The 19,979-nt window shown below is 40.7% G+C and overlaps 6 protein-coding genes across 6 annotated transcripts; 3 read left to right on the top strand and 3 right to left on the bottom strand.

Annotated features, from left to right (window-relative positions):
• Positions 1–39: 39 nt before the first annotated feature.
• Positions 40–1,934, top strand: BDB00DRAFT_844378 (velvet factor-domain-containing protein). The gene is made up of 5 exons (XM_053125003.1): positions 40–529; positions 638–778; positions 895–1,131; positions 1,244–1,341; positions 1,534–1,934. Exons 1-5 carry the CDS (start codon positions 300–302, stop codon positions 1,680–1,682), a joined length of 855 nt encoding a protein of 284 aa, XP_052975484.1. The 5' UTR covers positions 40–299; the 3' UTR covers positions 1,683–1,934.
• A 4,355-nt stretch (positions 1,935–6,289) lies between these two features.
• BDB00DRAFT_632684 (uncharacterized protein) lies at positions 6,290–7,193 on the bottom strand. Its single transcript, XM_053118097.1, has 2 exons — positions 6,941–7,193; positions 6,290–6,862 (listed from the first exon to the last, which is right to left on the bottom strand). The coding sequence occupies exons 1-2, from the start codon at positions 7,052–7,054 to the stop codon at positions 6,548–6,550; spliced, it is 429 nt and encodes a 142-aa protein (XP_052975485.1). The 5' UTR covers positions 7,055–7,193; the 3' UTR covers positions 6,290–6,547.
• A 1,717-nt stretch (positions 7,194–8,910) lies between these two features.
• On the top strand, positions 8,911–10,290 carry BDB00DRAFT_844402 (uncharacterized protein). Its single transcript, XM_053125004.1, has 5 exons — positions 8,911–8,992; positions 9,100–9,336; positions 9,440–9,492; positions 9,599–9,728; positions 9,872–10,290. Exons 1-5 carry the CDS (start codon positions 8,952–8,954, stop codon positions 10,029–10,031), a joined length of 621 nt encoding a protein of 206 aa, XP_052975486.1. The 5' UTR covers positions 8,911–8,951; the 3' UTR covers positions 10,032–10,290.
• A 43-nt stretch (positions 10,291–10,333) lies between these two features.
• Positions 10,334–11,697, top strand: BDB00DRAFT_632828 (uncharacterized protein). The gene is made up of 5 exons (XM_053118098.1): positions 10,334–10,508; positions 10,633–10,712; positions 10,940–11,009; positions 11,078–11,241; positions 11,423–11,697. Exons 1-5 carry the CDS (start codon positions 10,471–10,473, stop codon positions 11,602–11,604), a joined length of 534 nt encoding a protein of 177 aa, XP_052975487.1. The 5' UTR covers positions 10,334–10,470; the 3' UTR covers positions 11,605–11,697.
• Positions 11,698–11,780: 83 nt separating this feature from the next.
• On the bottom strand, positions 11,781–14,521 carry BDB00DRAFT_844413 (uncharacterized protein). The gene is made up of 2 exons (XM_053125005.1): positions 14,377–14,521; positions 11,781–14,312 (listed from the first exon to the last, which is right to left on the bottom strand). The coding sequence occupies exon 2, from the start codon at positions 14,052–14,054 to the stop codon at positions 11,790–11,792; it is 2,265 nt and encodes a 754-aa protein (XP_052975488.1). The 5' UTR covers positions 14,055–14,312; positions 14,377–14,521; the 3' UTR covers positions 11,781–11,789.
• A 1,631-nt stretch (positions 14,522–16,152) lies between these two features.
• On the bottom strand, positions 16,153–17,079 carry BDB00DRAFT_876592 (uncharacterized protein; the record flags this gene model as incomplete). The annotated part of the gene is made up of 3 exons (XM_053127496.1): positions 16,153–16,299; positions 16,399–16,697; positions 16,860–17,079. 3 exons carry the CDS (start codon positions 17,077–17,079, stop codon positions 16,153–16,155), a joined length of 666 nt encoding a protein of 221 aa, XP_052975489.1.
• Positions 17,080–19,979: the final 2,900 nt, after the last annotated feature.

The following is a 19,979-nucleotide window of genomic DNA, read 5'->3' on the forward strand; positions in this document are numbered from 1 at the left end:
CGTATCTTTTTTTTTTCAATATTATTAATGCAAAAAAGAACGACGAGTGCAAAAAAAAAGGAAGAAAAAAAAAAAAAAGATGGAAAAGAGACTTTTTTTTTTAAAAGCCCCATCTTGACTCTATTTGACTTTGATTTTTTCCTTCTTTCTCTCTCCCACTCTTTCTCCCACTCTTTGTCTCTCACCTTTTCCTTGCCTTCTTTCTTACACGCTGATATCTAATCTCTTCTGGACACCTAATCCTCCATCTCTTGTTTCCTTCTCTCCCTCTCCCCACCCCTCTCTCTCTCTAGGTCGCTATGCTGCCTTTTGACCTGGGCGGTACCTCTTCCTCGAGTAACAACAACTATGAGGATCCGAACAATCAACAGCAGCAGCAACAGCAGCAGCAGCAACACATTGAGGATCCGTATGGATTCTTCATCAACCAATCCGTTCCTCTACCACTACCATTCCTCGAAGACGATACGTTCATATCGCAATGGCCATTGTTGATGGATCTTCCGCCACCTGACAACCCAATGGGATGGTACTGTAAATATATGAAGAATAAAAGACACTATCGAGCCATCATCAAAGCCTGTTGCCCAACATGATTATCTCTATATGCCAACAACAGCGAACCTACCACTATTAGGAACTACGAACTGGTCGTTGCGCAGCAACCGGTGCTAGGGAGACGTTGTGGATTCGGCACAAAGGATCGACGACCCATTAGTCCACCACCGATCGTCGAACTGCTGATAACTACCTCCGACGGCATGCGAGTCAAAGCAGAGTAAGAAGGAAGCGAGAGAGAGAGAGTGTGTGTGTGTGTATGTGCATACGGTACACGATGAAGGAAGAACAAGAGCAACGATCATATACTTCTTCTTACAGTAATGCAACTTACAGAGACGTCGATATCTCGTTTTTTGTGGTCCTATGCGACAACTGGCAAGCGGACGGGATGACCGAAGCGAATGTGATCGTCGAGCCTACGAAACGTAATCTTGTCGGTAGTCTCGTCGCGTCAGCCATCAAGCTGTATAATGTTCAGGGCCAGATGGGGATTTACTTTATTTTTAGCGATATCAGCGTACGTCTTGAAGGGACATACAGGCTCGGGTTCTCATTAGTGGACGTGCGTTCGTAAGTACACTCTATATTTGGAGGGACCTGGGAAACATTCATCCTCCCCCTCCCCCCCCCCAAATTGCATGCCTGAAATAAGTGCTGAAGATTTGAAAACGATAAACACTAGACCATGCATGTCACCGGATCAGTCGTCGAGCACACTATCGAAAATCTACACGGACGCTTTCACCATTTATCCTGCAAAGAGCTTTCCGGGCGTAGCACGTATGAGGGTTTTATATATATTATATAATACATCTGGCTCTTGGAAGTCGGGGACAATGGGGATGGAAGGGACATGATTACTCTTACCTTTCCATCCATCCGTACCAATCTCACCTACAGCAATTCACATGCCTTTTTTTCTTATTTCGTGCCGTTAAATGTTTTTTATTTTACACGGTTTTCGATCCATAGCACGGACGGAGCTTTCTCAATGTTTTCTGCGACAAGGCGTGAAGATTCCTGTACGGAAGGAAGATGACAGCACAAGCGGCGGAATCAGCAGCTGCAGCAGTAAAAAGAAACGACCTGCAAGTCTCGACGAAGACGCAGAAACTGGCTAACCAGCAGTATTCAACTTTTCGGATAAAATCAAAACACAAAGACATCAACGATAATCGTATACTAGACGCGAACGACGATGAATACTAGATGGGACATATCAGGACGCCGATTACTACTACTGCAACTCATTATTCTCACTGCTATGCTATGAGTACACAGTACATAGTAGAAGTAGTAGTAGTAGTAGTAATCAAACATGTTGTGGCAGAAACGGACAGGCAACAACATTATTTAACCCCCCCTCCCCCAATCCCGTATACACTTGACCCTTTTATTACAAATCACACATACGCATACATACATTATCACTATCATCATCACTGTTACTACTACAACGCATGCAACGCAATGTTTGTAAAGAAAAACTTGTTATTCCTCTGTTTTCACCTATTTTAAGATTACAAATAGAATGTTCGTCTTTTAGTTTAATATCTTTGTGGAATTTCGAAACCAGCAGCCCACACCCCAACCCTCCGTGGTGACCCTTTCTTTTCCCTGAGGTTTCCCGCCCTCCGACCTATCTGACCGCAAAAGCGAGAGGGTGAGATGTGCATGTGGGTGTGTTTGATATTGCAAAGCTGTCAAAAATGAAACAAAAAAGCAGGTGGGGCTTGCACACGCATGTGCATAACTTTTCCCCGGGGTTGGAAACAGGAGAAGGAAGAAAAGCTGCTAACACAATAGAAGAAAGGGTGGGAATGCACGCACATCTTCTCGGCTCACTCATTGTGCTGTGTAGTACACACAGAGTTAACATACCTGCTATATACGTATATCACATAAAAGAAAAACTGTCGACCGAAAGAATTTAGTTAGCCGGCCAGATTCTTGGGCCGATGGTCACACCATTGCACACTTTGCCGATTTTGCGCTTGTCAAGTTTTTTCGCTTTCGATTTCGTGTCACACGGATAAAGGCATAACGTTTTACCGCCCAATGCAGCACCATGGCAAAAGCAGCAGCATTATTATCATTTGCTCTAATATGATTTTGCCATTTGAACCCCCTACCCGCTCATAGGACCCTTAATACTCAGAAGAAGAAAATTTTGACCCTTGAAAGTTTTAATTAATAATGTTACAATGGGGAGTATGTAGTATACATCTTTCTTTACACGTGTGAGCCTTTAACGGCGACGATAACAACAAAAAGCAATTGGATACTGTTGGCGCTACTTGAAAAATAGCACTTGGGCTCCTGCAGCAACTGAAACAAAAAAGAAACGGGAACCGGCCTGTCTGTTCATTCATTGTAAATGCTCGAGGAACACAGATCATGCGTCCTGTTTTCGTGGTGGAGTGATACAACGGCCCAAGAAGAGTGTTCTCGGTAGTGCGCAAGGGCATGAAAGCGTTTATAGACGTAGCACCCTATTGAAGGTTATGCAAAGCTGAAAGTCGTACCATTACCTCCACTGTATATCATACGCTGTCAAAATCACTGAAAGAAAGGAAAGAAATGCTTCTTGAACCTTTTGTATCTTTGATCGTCGCATGGATCAATCAAGCGTATCACTGTGAGCATGTTTAACGACGCAGAGCCAGAAGATGGCACATTCCCTCAGATCTGCGGGGTCAAGAGTTCGGCTCCATGACAGGATAGAGGGCCTTGATTCTTGTTATATATAGCTTAGTGGCGGCCCTTCCTCCGTTAGTGCGTATTCAACCTTGGTCTTCTCCATTACCCATGCTGTGTAGTGACATTCAGTTACATGATCATGCTACCGACTGCTTTCCCACTCTCACTTGACACTTTTGTTGTCTCAGTGCCTTTTATCCTTCAGCAACTAATTTTACGATCCATAACAACATCGCGCGACCAAGCACCATAAATGGAAGAAAAAGACAGAATTGGTAATACCTAAAATCTAATAAAGTTTAAACAACCATGGCAGACAGCAGCGTGTCTCTTGTGGCTTTTCTTATGTTTGGGAGCACACCATTGCTGGGAACGGAAGAACAGCCAGACAACAATACAAACTTGGATCAATGTTTCACGTACAGCGATCGTCTTCAGATATACTTTTTGTGCTCCAGTATGAGTTTGCGCCAAGTCTGTATATATTACAAAATGTAACTATACGATAAATTGATCGGCTTCCTATTTATGCTGTTGACCACTCTCGTGCTCGATTCTGCTAGTAGTATAATAGATGCACTTAGCAGCAGTACACAGTACATTCATCATCAAGAGCTCACATATGCAATCTGATGAACAGCAACAACAAAGTGTTCCTCTTGATCATTATTTCACATTCATCAATATTATCATGAGAGGAATCTTCTTTTCTTTATTGCAACAGGCGAAGTAATGCTTACTCGAGTGTAAACCATTTCCATGATCTTGTCACGGGGATTGAGCCGCTGCTTGGTACGCATCATAAATGCCCGGACTTATCATATTGTAAGGTTAATGTGGTGGTAATACACGTGAAATATAATAAAAATGCAATGACGGTGTCTCTCGTTCTAAAGCTGATTTTTGAGTATTACTGCGAAACGCATCAGCTCTAACATCGTGACAAGGTATGTAATGGCTTGCGTTTTCAAACTTTGGTTTGCAAAGCTCCATATTCCTTACTCCACCCGCCTAATTTACATGCGTGTTAACTTTAATTAAAAAGCACGTGCTAATTCGCCCCGCCTTTTCAACGAGCTGAATACAAATTTAATGTAATGCCAAAGCAGGCCAGAGGCCGTGGGAAAATTACTCAACCAACACCGTCCATTCAGTAAACGCCCAATGGACGACCATCGGTTATACATATCCTCGTTTGTTTATCGTATTCATGCATATCTGTTATTGTACAAAATCATGTTATCTCAAAGAGCTTTAAAATGATTTGTTTGACTAGGCTGTATACATGTTGCATTGATATTGGAAGAAAAGATAAACTCGAGAACTGAACGCCAAATCAAGCCTTTTTACTCATATCGATAAAAAACAAGCGAAAGCTATATTTAGCTGCATAATTTTTATTCTTATCGTCGCATCTGTAATGGACCAATCTCACACATAAGTAGAAAATGTAACATTTTTCCAAAAATAAAAATAATGCAAGATCTATATTTTGCTTCTTTCATTATAAACAAACATTAAAAATAATAGTATAAAATGGGTATGAGAGCCTGTAAAATTAGCATGTTTACAGTGAGGTGAATTGTACGCTTTTGCACGCATTTTTACGAAATCCAATAAACGCGAGAGAAAAATAAAATAAAATTAGACTAGTCTGATCTTTCATCTTAAAAAACAGACATATATTATCACAACGTTGGCATTTTTCTTCTATTTATGTAATAACATTGAGACATTTTCAACAACTGCCACATCCCTATACTGCTTATGCCTATTGAACATCTTACGGTGAATCGAAAATAGACGGCTATCCATCCTGTCACCAGGAATTACATTTCACATAGTCCCAATTTCTATAACCTTCATCTCTTTACATTCTATGTTGTTAACTTCGTATGTCGTCCTCTCATTGAGTGGTAAGCGCAACAAGTGGTTCGATAAGCTTAGTTTATAACTACAGTAGTATAGGGAAATACTCGTTATAGATTTTATACAACGCTTGAACGGCACACACGGATCGGATCGATACAAAACACTTTGGTTCCGACGCTTAATCACACGACAGAATCAACTTCTGGACACAGACTAAACAGCAAGATATTACACGAACACAAGCTATGATATGATGACCGAGATAGACGCCAGCGTAAGAGTCAGAAAATTAAAACGCAACGAATTACATATACAAAGCAGGAACCATAAAAAAACCATAACAAACGTCCATCAGGTGAATGGCATAACAATGCTATATACAGTACCTTACTCGAACAAACCAAGATACCAAAGTTGCTTCTATATGTTCACAAAATCAAAAACAACTTTGTAACAAGCCATACAAATGCAGCATCCGTCAGATATGTGATACAGGGGTTTATACGATGCTCAATATCCCAACATACATTTCTAACTTTTAAACACGACAACTAATTGGTATATGATCGCTAGATCGGAGGAACTTGTCTCAGTGACGTTAGAAGCTCGCTATGATATATTCAAACATCTCAGAAAAAATTACAACAACGGCTTCTTGCGTCAGAGGCGACGATGATATCAAGTCACTTCCAGAACAAGCTATAATTATGTACACAACTAGAGGATCAAATTGATGGTATACCTGGCACCTTACGCGATACAACTACATACCACATTTCAAATACTTTATGAGTGTTTTCCAAATCAGGGCTTCGACCGTGTGTGCTGTCTATTGTTATACCTGTTCATCGTATATCAGGGCACAGCCCTTTGGATTACAACCGCAGGCATGCATTAGCAAGAAGTACTTCCACTATACCGACGACTCATACTACGTGTGATTGGCACGTACCTACAGCACTCAACATGTGCATCTACGGATACTAGTCACCTTGCTTTCAAAACATTATAATTGCTTCGTGACGAGTTCAGTTTCTGAAAAATTACATTTCGCTTCCAATAAAACGCGGCACATCCACCCATCGCACGTTCCCTTATTCTGCTTTCCGCACGTTGCCGACATGTCGGGATAGGCACAGTGAGCTCAATGAAACGATTTATGACGCAGATCCGGAGAGTTCCCTGAAGCTAATAACTTGGCTATTGTCATTTACAAGCCAAATGTTGTATGTCCATTGATGCGATCAGTGCTGCAGAAATTGTATTTTTACAACTTGGTGGAATGGTCTGTTCTATGCGTATAAGTACACTTTGTGAAATGACCTTGTATGCAGTATTACAAATCGCCATTAACACACGAATCAAGTTATAGCAAACTGAATATCTCGTTGCTTTATACATACATACAGGAAGTTCATACTGTACTATAGGCTGAAGAGAGATAACAAATCAGCTTTGTCTTCCTTTTTTCTCCTTCGTCCTTGTTCTGTTCGTTTTTCCTTTTTTCTTCCTCCTCCTTCTGCTTGTCTTTTCGACTAATCGGTTTTATGAATAGCCTCATAAAGTATATGGGCTTGCCGCCGTAATCCACGCCTCTTCCGTCTTTTGCTTGACGTCTGTTTAGCGCACAATGTAGGTCATCCTCAGTGGCTAAGTTGACCTTGCTTTTTTCATCGTCTTGATAATAAACAATGTACTCATTTTTCTTCAGTTTGTAAATCTGCTCAAGCTTTATTATCACATATGAGAGAGCCATATATACTGAGTAGTATCAAGATACGCAATGAGATAGAAAGCTGCTACTAACCTTTGCAAACAGATCTTTTATCGGTATATGCCGGGGAACAAAGAAGCGGTAAATCTCTTCGGACTTTAGGTGTAGAACCTTAACGGATACATCTTCCCATCGCGGGTATCCCATTTTGTGGTTGTTATCGATCTACGCTTGATGAAAGATGAAAAGGTAAAAGTAAGGTTGAAAAAGGCGTGTGAACGAAACTTTTTATTATTAAACCACGTTGTTCTTTCGTATTAAATACTTTAAAAATGTTCACCACAGGAAAGAAAAAACCTGAATTAACCATGATATACCTTAATATAACTGGTTTCTCTGACCGTATGGATGATTGGGTAGATATCACGTCATTGTACGTGTGGATGTTTCCGTTTGCGAGCATCATGGGATATTTAATCAGCTATTCTCATTTATCCAATGGTGCTCTTACATGATATATGCAAGAAACTGGTTTGTATAGAAGACCATATTATTACCTATTCATTTTTTGATAAATCATGCATGCATTGACAACGTGTTAATAACGTCCTCAGGTTTAATCAAACAAAAAAGACAGTGTCCGATATTTGGATGGACACTACAGTTTTAAATGTCTACGGGTGATATGTATGATAACCGCGAGATAATTTGTTTTTTTCAGCTATACATATTGTGGACAGCATACATATAACGTAGGGAATTTACTGAGTTGCTGGCTTCCTAGAAATAAATACAGTACTAATGGTGGTTCATGCTGTTGTCAAATACCATCCGAGAACAGCTTCACATAAAAACCATGTTTTACAATTCATATAACATGTAGTCGATTAGATGTGCGATACAGTAAGCATGATTGGTATTTCGAAGAAAGTCAACGTATTGTACTAGATATTAGTCCAAAAAAGCTTGCACAGTCTTTCTTAAATGTTTTCTAAACTTTCACAGCATCTGTTAAAAAAGCTTTTGCCTTTGTATCATATATGGACATGGTATTACTATTTTATATCATGCGTGGGTTATTTTCATTGTCTCTCAATTAGTCATTAATATGAACATTGATTAAGCCCTGCATCCATGCTCCTTGGACTGCTGCCCACTTATTACATTATGATCATACAGTAACTGTGTCAGACACAGCAGCTGTACATCTCTTTGTTAGCAATGTTAGAATATAAATGCTCAAAGTAAAGTAAACAACGGTCCCGGATAAACTACATATTGCACATCAAGTTATTCTTGTTTCTTAACGAAATATGTAAATTAACTTATGTATTCCTAGTCAAACATCCACTACTGTTACATATTACTTGCTGCTCTCGCATAATTTATGGCAGAAAGATAACGTTTGTTGTTAGACTTTTCCCATGTTCAAAGAAGCTATGCTGTTAACGGTGCGTGACTGCAAGCAGCTCTTGTACCGTAACTCTTCTCGTTCATCCATCATATTGCGCATCAAGTCATTAATTGTATTCCACCAAAGCTTGTCATTGTATTAAATTATGTATGATACTTCTTTTATTTTGACACATTTTCTGCGATTTTTTTCTTTCATTCTGTCCATTTTTGATAAATGAAATAGAACAAGCAACTTAAACTTTTGTCGACACATCGCCGTCCTTAATTGTTATTTCGATCATTATTGGTGGAGCTCTCGTCTTCCTTTAAAGCATCGGTATGTTCAGCACACGGCTTGTTCGTTGATGCGCTTGGTAAGCTAAATGAAACTTTATGATGTCATACTACAATGCAGAGTTGACGAATACATGAGCAGTACCCTAACGCCTAGCTATAACTTTCCCACTACAATGTTGAACAAAGACGGTGGATGACTCTTAGTAGCTGTAAACTTATAAAAGCTACCTATTGACTTTCAATTGTCACATGCAAAATATTTTCTATGTGATTAGCGTATGTACTGTATTCAAGAGAATGACAGGGTTGAATCGTCACAAGTTGTAAGCCAATAGAAACAAAAGGCGGTAGCGGTAGCGCGGGAAAGAAGTGGTCGATTTTCTTCTTCTCCTTTTTCTTTATCGAGCAGAGGATGAAGCGACCTCGTAGTATTGATACAACAGAAGAAGAAACGTATGATATGTACTAAGTTCTTTTTTTATATATCTATATTACCTCCAGCAGTAGTAGCTTTTTCACATAAACTTGTCAACCTCGAGATGATAACATATACACTATAGCACCGGTCGACTTCAAGAAACGAGGCGTGACACTGATAGCATGTCAGAACTCGCAGCATTGTCGTCACCACCACCATCGTCGTCGTCGGTTGCTCAAGATCAAGTAGAAGACACTGTGCAACAACAAAACGACGAAGTACAACAGCAACAGCAACAACATTATAATCAACAGCAAGCCCAACAGCAGCAGCAACCGGTTCGTTTTGCGACCACCGCATTAATTCGACTTCACGCATGGTATGTATGAAGTATGGAAATGGTACTCTAAAAACACCTGTGAGCAATCTATGGCGTGCAAACTAAAGTCGATTTGTGTGTTTTCTTTTTTCTGAAACAAAAGCTACGAGAAAGCCAGTTATCACCACGTTCTACACAGACACTACGCTAAACAATGTTAGTATCATACTAAGGACAACGTATTTCTTCTCTTTTCGTAATAAGTACTAAATGAAATTTGAAATATTGAACGGTAAATTGTACTCTACGTTATGTACTGTAGTCGATACAAGAATGGTCAGATTGTTGCACACAATCAATGAACTTGTTAATAGCTATGCAGCGATGCGTACCCAACAACCTAACATGACGCAAACAAGCGATGCCCATCGATCTACTGCGCGGACAACAATGCAAGTATAGTACTTACAAAGTCTCTATGATTACGCGCAAAAAAAGAAACCTGTGAAAGCGCCTGGAATGCAAACGATACTTGTAAAGAAACAAACAGTACGTGTAATATCTTCACGGCTGACGAATACTCTTTATGCCGTAGTGACCAATTCGCTTCTCAAATTCCAATCGAAGCTACCTCGCTGATGAAGGATACAATTAAAGTTAAGCTTAATGAAGTGGAAATCTACAAGGAAATTTATGAGCTCATTGATGCCTTGGAAAAGGACGGATTGGCACCATCAACGCATCACAGGGTGTGAAAAAGAAGAATCCTTACTGCTACACATACACGCACAAACAGTATTTGCTTATAGTATCGATAGTACTTCTGTGTCCATGTAGTACATGCTATCGAACAATAAAACAGATAGCCATGATGGTCATCAGCAGCAACGATATCATCACTTTCAAAATGTACAATCATTGATTTGAGCTGCTAATCAACGTGATGCATGAGGGACAGCATCAACTGCAATGCAAAATAATTATGCGGCGTGCATGACGTGTTTGTGCTCATCTGCCAAAACAAAGTGATCAAAACAGAAATGCAGATGTGCCAGACACGACCGTAGGTGATTGGGAGTCTTACTTTCCCTTCTCTCTTTTCCCCTTCCTCGAGTCCTACATGATATTTAATCAATCCTGAGTGATAAATTGTAAATCTGAACGACTACTATCAGATAATTTATAAAAAAAAATATGGACCGTCAAAACAGTTCGAACGATATCAGTGATATGTAAGCGTCACGTTGAACCCTTTGTTCGCTACATGTTTTTTATGGACTCGTTTTTAATAATGAAGACTATTAACAACTCCTCCTCCATAAAACACTGATTGTGTATGTTTTATCAAGTGACAAGCAATCGAGCCTTCTTACTCTGCAAGCAGCCATCAGTTCACAAGAGTCGCACGAGCAAAGACGTTTGTATAGCGCACGTCAGTAAGTTGCTTTTTTCGCTTATCTTATTGAAAAGGCTGCACGCATAACATGTGGAGCAACACTGAAGTTGAAGTTACTATAAAATCCAATCAAACTTTCAGAAGTATAATCATGCAGAAGAACGCCAGGAGAACCGATAACATAAAAAATACTAGCGGAAGGTGGAAGTACTGTGCTAATACGATAAAGACAACTAATAACATGAGTACATATTGTAGTTGATCTAGGTCTTTCGCTCCTTATTGAAATTGTGCACTCATTGGCGGATTACTATCGGTGCATCAACCAAACCATCATGTAAGTAGCTTTCTTCCTCTTTTTTTTTTCAATGTTTTCAGGTTATCTTACCAAGGATGTTATCATAGATCTTACGATCTAATACAAGCTTCATCATTTTCTTCCTATAATTCCTACAACGAGCCGCCGAGCAGAAGCTCTGTGAGATTGACTTGTAGCGAAGGGAAGAGGCACAAGACCAAGGTGCGAAGGCGACAAAGGCCCGCCCCTATAATAAACTGGGACGTCGGAGGTGAAGAAAAGACAGAAATCGAAGTTGTCAAGATGGGGTACGATATGGATTATACTTTAATAGGAGATGGAACAGGGAGAGTAGTACGTGTGATGCGAAAAGAAAATGGTCATCGAATAACAAACACGAATGTATCTTACACATTTTGTATACAAAAATGAACAACATATTATGTTCGTAGTGTATTATGTATTCTTGGGTGAAATTATCAAGGCCAGGACTGACGTGCTCCGTGCCATGTCACTTTGCAGAGCCTCAAAGAGCAAGAGGAGAAGTGCGGAAGGTTGGCTGCTGATCATGATCTGTGAACAATCTATAGTTAAACTCGCCATGCCCTTATTGCTTTTACCTATATGCGTTTGACTAGTAGTCGTCATTACACACACTACTCTTATATCGCAATAACATGTATATATGCTTTCCATATACACAAAATACTACAGTCGGTCATACATGACGGTATCATAATGAAAAATTAAAAGCATCAGCGAATAAAAGCAGTTGTAGATACTGTTGCAAAAGATAGTTGTAAATGCAAGACGTTATTATTAAGAATCTTCTTTATTGTTCATAACAGACGATGAGAATTCCATTCTTTCCGTCTGCCTTCTATCCAACTCTAATAATCTTTCAATATCCTGTTTGCGTTGTGCACGGATTTTCGAAAACGACTCGGCCAAACCAAGCTGTTCGCATGCATCCAGCGCAAGCGTGTAACTGGTATTATCAGGCAACACCTGGGCCGTCTTCATGTCGTGCCAGATATTCATGATTTGTGAAGTCTGCTTAGCCTTGTCGAGTGCGCTCATGATTTCATTGTACACCGAAACCGGCAGCTTTACCCGCGTAGTTTTGGAGTCATCGTACACTTGCATGGCTTGTCGCAAATGGCCCGACGAGACCAATGTGTTGATGACAATGGTATGGGTAGCAAAATCCGGACGACAGTGGTTACGACGCATGGAGCGGTAGAGTTGGAGCATCTTTTGTACGGGCTGTGGTGTAGCTACGCCCGTTCTGCCATCGGTCTTCCACAAAATCTTGTCACCATCTTCCTCTTGAACCACAGCGGGACGAACCAGTTTCGACAGCAGAGTAAAATGTACATTAAAGCTTCGAGTATCCGGCCTGACCTTGAGTTCCGTCATCTTGTCCCACAAGTGTTCCGCCTGTTCCATATCTTCCGGTGCCAGCTGCTGTTTCCTTGACAATAAGCCCAGAATCGAGTTGAATGTATAGACATTGGGTTGCACTCCAAACGATTCCATCTCCTTTAACAACGACATGGCCTTTTCCATGTCCTGGGTCTTGGCACACGCCGAAATCAACGATGTGTAAAGTACCACGTCTGGTTTAATACCTTGACTCTTGATCGTCTCATAAAAGTCAAAAGCAGCTTCCGCTGGTTGTGTTCGGTCTTTGACAAGCGTGTCCAAGATGATACCGTAGCTGTACACATCGGGTTCGACGCCGGCTTGAATCATTCTGTGGAAGATATCCAGGGCTTCTTTAAATCTGTTTTCCTTGACATAAGAGGCAATGAACGTGTTATAGTCGCGTGCGTTGCACTGCATTCCCAAGGCATGCATTTCGTCCAGCGTTTCTTCTGGGCTCCGTCCCATGGCCGTCAAGTGACTCCCATTGATCTCCACGTCTTTCGCAGCTTTCAAGTCGGCATACACCTTTTCCATTTGTTCCTTCATGCCATATTTGTGCAACATGCTGAGCATGACGTGGTAAGTACCCGGCGTAGGCGGTGGGTGGCCACGTTTGAGCATCGTACGGTATACGGCGAGTGCACCCTCTGGCTGATTGACAGCACCATAGACTTGGATCATGGCATTGTACACCTCATCCCCTTCTTGATTGCTGTCTGCGGTTACTCCTTGTCCTCCTTCTTCGGCGGTAGTGGTGGTGGTGGTAGTGGTAATCAGATGCCGCTTTTTCAAATAGGCAGCATAAAAGACGCGAGCACCTTCGAGATCATCCCGATTCGCAAAAATCCAGATTAATGCGCGGTACAATCCAGTCGTCTCGGGCCACATTTCACGTTCTTGAAGCGACTGGTAAAACTCGTGGATGTCGCCCAAAGATCCCAATCGTGTGATGCCGTTAATGACAGTGCTGACCGTGACTGGATCGGGTGGATAGTGTGATCGCATCATGCCGTCGATGACGAGTCTGGCCGATTTCAGGTCGCCGTGTGTGATGAACATATGGATCAACATATTGCAGCCACGTACAAACGTGTCACTGGCGAGTTGTCGTCGATGGATTTCTCTCAGGACGGTTTGCATTCGACGGATGGATTCTTGCGCACCGCCAAACCCTTCCTTTTTTATACGGCTGCATAACATGATAAAGTCACTGTCGTTCAGGGGGAGTTGCTTTTCGACGCGATCGGTAAATTCGGCCCATATAGCGTTCAAGTTTTGTGTAAAGTTCATTATGGTATGGTGCTTTTGTTCTTGTTGGTGTTCTTTTTGCTGAGACAGTTGTCGTACATGGTTATTACCTTGTAGTTGTTGTTGCTGCTGCTGAGCCGGTTGTCCGGCATGGTTATGGCCTTCTTGTTGTTCTTGTTGTTCTTCGGTTTTTGTTGTACTTTTTGCCGCTGCTACTGTGCTATGTAACCGTCGTGGGTGTTGTGCCGACTTGACAAGCTGCTGCTGCTGTTGTTGATGAGCGGCGGTATTGTTGGTGGTAGTGGTGGTGGTGGTTCTGGTAAATTCTCGGCGTAAATGCAGTCGATTGAATCGAGTATTGCCAGCTGTCGCACGCCATGCCGAGCAACAACACTGTCGTATTGACATTTTGTAGATTGTTAATTTTTATGAGTGTGTGTGTGTGTAAACTGGAAATAAAAAAAAATGGTGTTCGGTTCGCTCGAGTGACTGTCATCGGAACATCGGGCCGACGTTCCGGGTGTCCTTTACTGTCAGACACAAAGCTTATTTTAGGCAAACAGCTCATACGCGTCTGTTGTGATGGATACTGGCATTTAAGAACCCACGCATCTTTTGCGCTATCATACTGTTATTAAATACAACTAGCTAGCATGTAATTCAAGGCTAAGTTTCAATAGGAAGGGAAAAAGGATTAGCACAGAGCGGGTAGTAAGTAGTACATACATACAGTCATTTCAAGAAATAAAGTCGCTGATTTTGAGTTTGATGTCGTCCTTTACTGATGTCGATTGATCCAACAACGATGGCGTTGGTGAAGCTTGTTTATTATTAGTTGTCGTTTAGTCATTTGACAAACTCTTGGCATCTCATCTTTATAAAGGAAACCTTGGCAATTTTCTTATTTTTCCTTTCTCTTTCTCAAATTTCATACTGATATTGAAAAATGAGCATGAATTTTTTTTACAAAGATGGACAAGGGCATGTTGTTAATGATAATGGAGTTGACTCATTGGATCTCGTTATTGATGAGGACCTATTTGCTATTGAAACGATAAGTTCTCGTACTCAATTTTCAAGGAATAAACCTCCTGAAAGACCTTGTAATCTCGTAATACACCCAGTTACGGGTAAGACACACACTGAAGATATTGATATGGAGTTATGCAGCAAGCGACGCTATACAGTTTACTCTAATGAATACAAGACTCGATTTTTTCATTTATTTTTTTAGCAAATGCTTGAATGCTTCTGCTACTGCGAGAATTAGGTATTCACATCCGAGCAGCTCACAGATGGGTCAAACGTTATTATGAGGATCCTGGAAGCATCTTCGAAGAGGTCGACATCGTATTCTGGGGGAGGAGCATAGCAGCTTTTTTTAAATTATATTGATGAGTATCCTTCTGCTGTCGTACCAGAAGTAGCAGAGAGTTTAACGCAAAACTTTCAGAGCCTTAGTGTTTCTCGTAGCACTATTATAACTTCATGACAACTGAGTGCAATCTATCTTTTAAGCAGGCACAATTCCAACCTGAAATAGCGAGGAAAGAATTTAACAAAGGTACGATTGGGTACAAAAGTGGCAGCAAACTGGTTTGGATTTCATAGTGTTCCACATCAATTTGAAACGGGGTATGGCTTGGTCAAAGAAGGAAACTCCTGCAATAGTTACAGTAACCACGACAAAAGCGAACAAAACATCGATTCTGGTGGCCATATCTGCCACCGCCTCAATTAATGTTAGTTTGAGAGTTTCAAAGCATATTAAAAAGAGAAAGTCTGGACGCGAAACTGGCGGTTATAGCATGGGAACAGTGACGGGACATTATCTTTCTGAGCTTCTTAAAAGCTACTCTTGATGAAATGGACAAGTATCCAGAGATGAAGGGGCATTATTATCTTGTCATAGATAATGCCCCCATCCACAGTTTAGCTGATATGTATCATATAGAATAATATATTCACTCTCGAGGATATCGATGTGTGTATCTTCCTCCGTATTCTCCAGAGCTGAACCCTATTAAGCAATTCTGGTCAGTTGTCAAGAGTAAGCGAAATAAATTCCTGGAAAAAAAACACTAGTGACTAGTAGGATTGCTGAAGCTTGCGATAGTTTATATTCAACTGACTTCAAAGGCTTTGTTTCTCATTCTGCCGAGTGTTTTTGAAGGTGTCTTGACAAAGAAAGGCTACAGTGGATCCCTGTTTAATTTCACTCTCAATAAGATAAACCCTCAGTTATTTCAACTTTTTTCTATACCCCCTTTAAGCATAGAACACTGCTTGAATCACCCTCGTTTTGTGTCAACCCTCAGTAGTCTCAACACTTTATAGACCCCCTTTGAGGTTGAAATTAAACGGGGAACCACTGTATAAAGTAGCAAACCAGCTGAAGAAAAAAAGAAAAAGTAAAAGCGGGTGGGTCCACGCAGTCCAAAATGGCTGTGAGTCGGTGGATCCAGCACAAAAAAAGATACTGATTTGATTTTCCATTTCTTTTTATTTAATTTTGATTGCCAAACAATGTCTGCAGTTTGGCCTCGACATGTGTCTTGATTTTCTGGTTGGCGGATGACAAGACACTGGCTGCAGATTTGACAATCGGTGACAGGAAAGGGGCAATATGGATGGGGTCCAGATCATGTCGCGACTACTGCAATTGCGCCAATAACGCGCGTGACATGGCATCTTCCCTTGAGCCAATGATTTTCTCAATATCCTTGTTTTCAAGTGGGCGTTCCGTCATCACTGCTATTGCGATCGTTTGGAGGACCAGGCTTGCTGGTTTCGCCATTGACATGTCCGAAACCCCGTATCCCTGAATATTTGGGACGTCAGCGATGGTAAAGATTGTTGCTGGTTGTAGAAGATCATTATCAAGGCCGTCTAGTGTTGCTCGCCACGTGGCATAGGTACGGGGGTGCTTGAAACCAGATGTATATTGGCGCAAGGATGACACTGATAATGAACACTTGTACATGAGTTGACGTTCAGTGATTTGGTTCTTCGAATATCGCCAGAAATTTATCTTGCTTTGTTTTGTCATAACTAGGGGTCGCAATTGGACGGGTCGGGTCAAAACTCGGGTTGACGGGTCACTACTGATTTTGATTTGGTGACAAAGGAGGTGTCAATCAACCTGAGCTTGAGCACTGGAAGTGCAAAACTACATGTATACACAGGCGAATAATAGGAATCTACAGTTCTTACAATTGCCAAGTGTGACATTAACAACTGATAAATGTTTGCGACACTGGTGTTGTTTCCATTCCAACTTGTTGGTCAATACAGCAGGGCAAAAGGAACAACGAAATTCGTTGTCTTCAGTAGCTTCAGCTTCATCCTCAGACAGGTCGGATACAGATCTCTTTGATTTATTTTTACAACTTGTTTCAGGGGCGACCACAGTTTCTTCATCACTTGTTGCCATGATTACCACAAAAGTTATGAAATATGGTGCATCCTGTTTATAATTGCCAATGTTTCAATTGATGTTTTAAAGTCCGTCTTTATATTGTTATGCCTATGCGCCTATGCGACTTCATTTTTTTGGACCTCTTTATCCGTTTCTTCTCCAGACATATCGCGGCTGTATGTCTCCTCAATGTACACTATCTGCTTTACTGGTCACTTAGGTCACAAAATGCACAGCCAAATTTTCTGACAGAGTCATGGACTGGTCACAGAAAAATACCTGTGTATTATTATTCTATTTTATAGAGGACCAAGGTCCAATTTTATTTAACTGCACGTTAAATACAAGAGCGGTGCTGTTAAGAAATGCAAACCTGTGTATTATTGACCTTTACTAGCAAAGACATTAAATACGGCACGCAATTCTATTGGCTGAGAACGATCCTGGCTTCGAATCCGGCATAAACTTCAGTGTTTCAAATTTATACCACCTCAGCCAAAAACTAGCAAAAGCAGCCAACTTTGATGGCTGATAACTTTTTTTTTACAAACAAAATAAGTAAACCCAAGTTCAATAACTATTCTAAAGATGCTAGAGAAGATATTCAAACAACAAATAAGCAAAGCATTAACTTACTGATTGTGATAAACGTGGGTTGTGGATAAGTAACAAGAGTGAAAGATAAAAATAAAAGACAATATGAAATACAGTGAGAGTCAAATATTAGATGATTTTCATTGAATGAATTCACAACCCTTTATATACTGTTGAAGATGGTGTCTAGACTTCCGTCTGGATGAATGATGAATAGATCGCGGACATGCCGGATTTCGGATGTTTCAAAGATGAAGAAGGATGGGAAGGTTGAGTTTGTCGGCTATGATAATGGACGTTGTCTTCCGATTGTAAAGAGTCATCTTTGCTATGATCAGTGTGTTCCTTGTTTGGCGAAGTCTCACCTTTGTCAGTGCTGGAATTGGTATCCGCTCTTTGACAGGTACACTTCGCTCAACTCAGATAAGCTAGATTCAAAGGAAGTGCTGACTAACTCGAGAATAGGACAATGTGTATACAATGGTTGGTCCTGAGTTATTCTCGATTGGTAATCCATGTTTGAGAGATTATCGATATGGTGCTAATTATGTAATAATTGATTCAACCGTGTGTGTGGTGTTCTCTCTACTGCGTTCTAATGGTTACGAAGACGGCGGAGTGGGTTGAGTTGTCCGGATCAATCTCAAAGTAGTGTGGTTTACCACACTGATCTTTGATGAGGGTTCACTTTTTTGCGATTATAAACGGGATGCACCATAAAAAGAAACTGTGGGAGTGAAATGAGACTTTCATTTGACATTATTTTTTGTGTGCTGGATGCACCGACTGGCAGCTATTTTGGCGTGCATGGATCCACCCGCTATAGGACACACCCGTTTTTACTTTTTCTTTTTTTCTTCAGCTGGTTTGCTACTTTATAGCCTTTCTTTGTCAAGACACCTGCAAAAACACTCGGCAGAATGAGAAACAAAGCCTTTGAAGTCAGTTGAATATAAACTATCGCAAGCTTCAGCAATCCTACTAGTTACTAGTGTTTTTTTTTCAGGGATTTATTTCGCTTAACTTTAATCTTGACAACTGACCAGAATTGCTCAATAAGGTTCAGCTCTGGAGAATACGGAGGAAGATACACACATCGATATCCTCGAGAGTGAATATATTATTCTATATGATACATATCAGCTAAACTGTGGATGGGGGCATTATCTATGACAAGATAATAATGCCCCTTCATCCCTGGATACTTGTCCATTTCATCAAGAGTAGCTTTTAAGAAGCTCAGAATAATGTCCCGTCACTGTTCCCATGCTATAACCGCCAGTTTCGCGTCCAGACTTTCTCTTTTTAATACGCTTTGGAACTCTCAAACTAACATTAATTGAGGCGGTGGCAGATATGGCACCTAAAATCGATGTTGTGTTCGCTTTTGTCGTGGTTACTGTAACTATTGCAGGAGTTTCCTTCTTTGACCAAGCCATACCCCGTTTCAAATTGATGTGGAACACTATGAAATCCAAATCAGTTTGCTGCCACTTTTGTACCCAATCGTACCTTTGTTGAATTCTTTCCTCGCTATTTCAGGTTGGAATTGTGCCTGCTTAAAAGATAGATTGCACTCAGTTGTCATGAAGTTATAATAGTGCTACGAGAAACATCAAGGCCCTGAAAGTTTTGCATTAAACTCTCTGCTACTTCTGGTACGACAGCAGAAGGATACTCATCAATATAATTTAAAAGAAACTGCTTATGCTCCTCCCCAAAGATACGATGCCGACCTTTTCGAAGATGCTCTCCGCCAGATCCTCATAATAACGTTTGACCCATCTCTGAGCTGCTCGGATGTGAATACTTAATTCTCGCAGTAGCAGAAGCATTCAAGCATTTGCTGAAAAATAAATGAAAAATCTAGTCTTGTCTTCATTAGAGTAAACTGTATAGCGTCGCTTGCTGCATAACTCCATATCAATATCTTCAGTGTTTGTCTTATCCGTAACTGGGTGTATTACGAGATTACAAGGTCTTTCAGGAGGTTTATTCCTTGAAAATTGAGTACGAGAACTTATCGTTTCAATAGCAAATAGGTCCTCATCAATAACGAGATCCAATGGGTCAACTCCATTCTCATTAACAACATGCCCTTGTCCATCTTTGTAAAAAAAACTCATGCTCATTTTTCAATATCAGTATGAAATTTGAGAAAGAGAAAGGAAAAATAAGAAAATTGCCAAGGTTTCCTTTATAAAGATGAGATGCCAAGAGTTTGGCAAATGACTAAGCGACAACTAATAATAAACAAGCTTCACCAACGCCATCGTTGTTGGCTCAATCGACATCATTGATGGACACGGGAATTTCTTGCA

The sequence above is a fragment of the Zychaea mexicana genome (genome assembly GCF_025766255.1).
Source record: "Zychaea mexicana strain RSA 1403 chromosome Unknown BDB00scaffold_92, whole genome shotgun sequence".
NCBI classification, from domain to species: domain Eukaryota; kingdom Fungi; phylum Mucoromycota; class Mucoromycetes; order Mucorales; family Lichtheimiaceae; genus Zychaea; species Zychaea mexicana.

Bases quoted from the DNA above. Each gene is read 5' to 3' on its own strand.
- BDB00DRAFT_844378 (XM_053125003.1), top strand. From the start codon at position 300: ATGCTGCCTTTTGACCTGGGCGGTACCTCTTCCTCGAGTAACAACAAC. The intron at 530-637 runs GTACTGTAAATA...TACCACTATTAG, and splicing joins CCTGACAACCCAATGGGATG to GAACTACGAACTGGTCGTTG. The intron at 1,342-1,533 runs GTATGAGGGTTT...TTCGATCCATAG, and splicing joins GAGCTTTCCGGGCGTAGCAC to CACGGACGGAGCTTTCTCAA.
- BDB00DRAFT_632684 (XM_053118097.1), bottom strand. From the start codon at position 7,054: ATGGGATACCCGCGATGGGAAGATGTATCCGTTAAGGTTCTACACCTA. The intron at 6,863-6,940 runs GTTAGTAGCAGC...GTGATAATAAAG, and splicing joins TAAAAGATCTGTTTGCAAAG to CTTGAGCAGATTTACAAACT.
- BDB00DRAFT_844402 (XM_053125004.1), top strand. From the start codon at position 8,952: ATGAAGCGACCTCGTAGTATTGATACAACAGAAGAAGAAAC. The intron at 9,493-9,598 runs GTTAGTATCATA...TATGTACTGTAG, and splicing joins CAGACACTACGCTAAACAAT to TCGATACAAGAATGGTCAGA. The intron at 9,729-9,871 runs GCAAGTATAGTA...TTTATGCCGTAG, and splicing joins TCTACTGCGCGGACAACAAT to TGACCAATTCGCTTCTCAAA.
- BDB00DRAFT_632828 (XM_053118098.1), top strand. From the start codon at position 10,471: ATGGACCGTCAAAACAGTTCGAACGATATCAGTGATAT. The intron at 11,010-11,077 runs GTAAGTAGCTTT...ATGTTATCATAG, and splicing joins TGCATCAACCAAACCATCAT to ATCTTACGATCTAATACAAG. The intron at 11,242-11,422 runs GTGAAGAAAAGA...TTATGTTCGTAG, and splicing joins AATAAACTGGGACGTCGGAG to TGTATTATGTATTCTTGGGT.
- BDB00DRAFT_844413 (XM_053125005.1), bottom strand. From the start codon at position 14,054: ATGTCAATACGACAGTGTTGTTGCTCGGCATGGCGTGCGACAGCTGGC.